Source organism: Echinops telfairi, unplaced genomic scaffold (assembly GCF_000313985.2).
Source record: "Echinops telfairi isolate 266 unplaced genomic scaffold, ASM31398v2 ScPeMD7_5;HRSCAF=22, whole genome shotgun sequence".
Taxonomy (NCBI): Eukaryota; Metazoa; Chordata; class Mammalia; order Afrosoricida; family Tenrecidae; genus Echinops; species Echinops telfairi.
In genome coordinates this window covers 28,481,818-28,485,771 of record NW_022103901.1, presented here as the reverse complement: position 1 = coordinate 28,485,771, position 3,954 = coordinate 28,481,818, and the positions used below count along the sequence as shown (strand labels likewise).

Below are 3,954 nucleotides of genomic sequence, written 5' to 3'. Positions count from 1 at the left end.
AGTTCAGTCTCATACTCGTGCAGCTGAGTGCAGAGGGTGTCAGGGGCTGCTGGGCTCTGCCCTTGACTGCAACCAGCCAACCCCACCTGCCCCCCAGCCACCCGCCCCACGGGGCATCTCACTGTGGTGACAGGGACAGGGGGGGCCGGGCCGGGCCTGTGAGTGGTGGTAGCAATGGGGTGGGACGGGATGGGATGGGATGGGGCAGGCCGCCCTTCCTTCCCCACCTTGGCGTGGATTACCTGCCTCTGCAGCTGCCTCCTCTTCTCTTCATTCTGTTCATCCCGAGCCTGGAGCTCCCTCTCGAACTGGCCCTTGAGGGCCTGCATGTTGACTTCCAGCCGCAGCTTGGCGTCTTCCGTCGCCTGCAGCTCATCTTCCAGCTCCTCCAGCTGCGTCTTCATCTCCTCCATCTGGGTCTCCAGGGCACGCTTGGACTTCTCCAGCTCGTGGACCTTCAGGTAGAGCAGTAGCCCTTGTTATGGGATGACTGACTCCACTGAGACCGTCAGCTCAGAGAGGTCAATTCCACTGACCGCCCCCTTCCCGCCTCCCCCCCAGCTCACAAGGCTCAATGGGTGGCTTTGCCTGCAGGCTGTCTGGCTAGGAATCAAGATGGCCCCGTGAGAGCACAGCCCAGAGCCTTCCCCTTGACCTCAGCCCTGACTGCTGGACCGAACTGCTCCCACCGGAGGAACTGAGGAACTCCCTGCAACCCTCAGTCATCGCTTGAGACCAGAGAGGCTGGTTTGAAAAAAGGGAAGAAGGAAGATGACAAGCCGTCACTTACATTCTTGCCCACATCATCCTTGGAGCTGACCAGATCTTCCATCTCGGCCTTGAGCATCTTGTTCGTCCTCTCAAGCTCCTCTCTGGCTTCCAAGGCTTCTTCAAGAGCCCGGGCCAGGGACAAGGCCTTCGTCTCCTTCTCCCGGGCTTCCGCTTCCGCTCTGTCCCGTTCATCCGCATATTTGGAAGAGATGTTCTTCTCCTCGGCTAACAACTGCAAAACCACACAAGACCCCGTGGTGAGCCCTTTGCTGAGCACATCCGAGGTTGGGCTTCATCCTATGGGGAAGAAGCCCTGTGTGCTCCTGGATTCGTCCAAGTGCGGGGACAAGTTATCTACAGACACGGTTTATAATCTCCTTGCCTTTGGACTCCAGAATCGGCTGTGCGCCACCAACACTGCCCATGTTAATTGGGTCACAGTTGCGTAACGTCTCATTTTGCCCAAGACCACTGAATTCTTTTGTTGTCTCGTGCCATGAATAGCTTCCTGAGTGTGCCCCATCAACCTGAGCAGGGAAATGATGGGGAGTGTGTGTGTGGAAAGGCACCCAACTGTGCAGGGACATGCCATCTGGGAGTCAGTTCATCTCCCCAAAGATGGAGCTATACATTTTACACCATACCATCCAAAGACCAGACTTCCAGATTGCTGCCATAAAGCACCGTCCACACGAAAACCCTGCACTGTGTGACAGGAAGCAGCCATGGCCCTCCACTTAGCTAATGAAGCCGGAAGACATGCCGAGGTAAGAAGGATGGCTGATGGGAAAATGAAGAAATGGAGGTGGCTTGTGGAAGCCCAGCCTACCACGACCACCTGATCCAGACACTGGTTTTTAGGGGGAAAAAACATTGAATTACCTCTAAATTTAATCACATTTAGTGCATTTGGGTAAAATGGGTTAAAAGTTTATGTTTGGATCACAGAGGTGTATGCGTGTATCAGAGTCCCTAAGATGTGTGCCTTTCACTGTGCACAAACCTTTTACCTTGAGAGAAGCATGATTATAATAAAGGAACCCTGGTGGCATAGTGGTTATGCAATGGGTTAGGATCCACAAGGCTGGCGGTTCGAAACCACCAGCCACTCTGTGGGAGAAAACTGGGGCTTTCTACTCCCAGAAAGAGTTACAGTCAGAACAATGGCAATATAGGTACTAATATGTCGGATACAAGTGATGTATGGAAGATAACAAGAGTTGTAAGAGCCCCCAATAAAATGATCGTAAAAAAGGGGGGGTTACAGCCTCAGAAACTCACAGGGGCAGCTCTACCTTGTCCTGTGGGTCGCTATGAGTTGGCGTGGACTCGATGGCAGTGAGCCTTGAGTTCTGGGTTCCTGAGACCCAATGCTGAACAAGTGAGAATGTGCGGAGCCATCTGTAAGTGACTTTGAAATGCATGCGGTTAGATGAGACACGGAAGATAGGTTTCATCCTTATCAGATAGAGCAGATACAGCAACATGTTAGGACCTGAATCCAGGTGGCAGCTGTACAGGTGGGTATTCACTGGACAATTCCTCTAGGTCGCTGTTGGCTTGAAATTCTTCATCACGAAATGTTGGGGTATTTAAAGGATACATACGGCATCGTTTGGAATATTCAACAAGCACTCGATTAAGTGTCAAGGGATCGAAAGGAAAGGACAAACGAGCCTCCTTCCTCATAGAGCTGGACGAGACTGCGTTTGCAGACGGCCCAGGGAGCGGTAGGCAGAGAAACCCACAGTGCTTGAGACGCCTCTGCTGCGTCTCCCTCTGGCCTCGTGGCCTGATGTGTCCCGGCCACGCCAAGTCAGACGGCCTTCCGCTGCTTCCGGCCACCCCGAGGGCCGGGATCCAGACGGGACCGCACCAGCTGCATGGATGCCACGCCGATGCAACCCTGGTCCCCGCCACCAGCCACAGAGACCCAAGGAGAGGGCACTGCTGCCCCTACCTGATCAAACCTCTTCTGCTTCTTCTCCAGGTTGGACACGAGCTGCCGCTGGTTGTCCAAATCAACGACCAGGTCATCCAGCTCCTGCTGCAGCCTGTTTTTTGTCTTTTCCAGTTTATCGTAGGCGGCCGCCTTCTCTTCAAACTGCTGGGTGAGGCCTTCCATTTCCTTCTGCAGCCTCTTCTTGCCCTCTTCCATGGCTTCCACGGTGCTGGCAAAGTCCTGCAGCTTCTTCTTGGAATCAGAGAGCTGAAATGGCAGTGTCCAAGGTGGGGTGAGAAGAAGGCCGGGAGGGATCCTTGCTCCTGTCCCACCCACCCCGCCACCCGCGACCCTGAGCGACGACGGCTGCTGTCTTCTCATGGAAGAAACCCCATAGCAACAGCAGCCAATGCCAGTAAGCCAACGAGGCCCGGCTCCTATTCTAAGATCCCATGCCATCTCCACTGTAGGACCCCGGGCCCCAGACCGAATCTGAGAGGCCCCTGTGAGGGGCGTGCACCTGGAGCCCGCACCTGTATGTTCAGAGTCGAGATGTGGCGCTCGAGGTTCTGCTTGGCTTCCATCTCCTCATCCAGCTGGTCCTGCAGGCTGTTCCTCTCGTCCTCCAGTTGGCGGAGCTTGGTGGACACATGCAGCTTCTGCCGCGTCTCTTCCTGAAGCAGCTCCTACGAACAGGACACAGAGAGGTGCCGGTGACCCACCTCCACAAGGTCCTACCCCTGGATGACAGGGTTGGCTACTGACCTGAGTATCTTGGAGCTGGGAGCTAAGGGATGCTACGTCCTTGCCCAGTTTGATGGCCTTGCCCTCCGCCTCGTTGAGCATGCTGGTGACACTCTCCACTTCATTCTGGGGGCACCAAGAGAGTGTGGTTAGTCAGGGCCTCTAGCACAGGACCCCTGCCGGGAAGGATGCAGAGCCCTTCCCACCACACGGCTGCACGGCACAGGCGTTGTGCTGTCCATCTAGCGAGAGAATGCCCACGGAGGTATTGAACGCTGGCTCCAAGGGACATCCGGGGCCCACAAGCTGGGTGCTTTGGCACCAAGGACCTGCTAGAATGTTAAACTGTATCGACTGGGCCCTGACCTCCCTAAACGGATCCTGAATCCCTGCCAAGATGGGCAAAGATGAAGCAGTGGGTCTGAGAGTCCAGACACGAAGAGAGGCACTGGGCCGTCCCCTCATAAAGATGGAAAGGAGCCCTTCTTTTTTTTTTT

The 3,954-nt window shown here is 55.1% G+C and overlaps 1 protein-coding gene across 1 annotated transcript in view; it reads right to left on the bottom strand.

Moving 5' to 3' along the window:
• The window catches only part of MYH11 (myosin heavy chain 11), a 127,579-nt gene that overhangs the window by 11,788 nt on the left and 111,837 nt on the right, over positions 1 to 3,954 (bottom strand). Inside the window, exons 28-32 of the mRNA XM_045286010.1 lie at positions 3,479 to 3,583; positions 3,247 to 3,399; positions 2,732 to 2,980; positions 791 to 1,003; positions 16 to 455 (exon numbers count right to left, since the gene is read on the bottom strand). Of these exons, the coding sequence (XP_045141945.1) occupies positions 16 to 455; positions 791 to 1,003; positions 2,732 to 2,980; positions 3,247 to 3,399; positions 3,479 to 3,583 (1,160 nt within the window). The remainder of the gene's footprint in view (positions 1 to 15; positions 456 to 790; positions 1,004 to 2,731; positions 2,981 to 3,246; positions 3,400 to 3,478; positions 3,584 to 3,954) is intronic.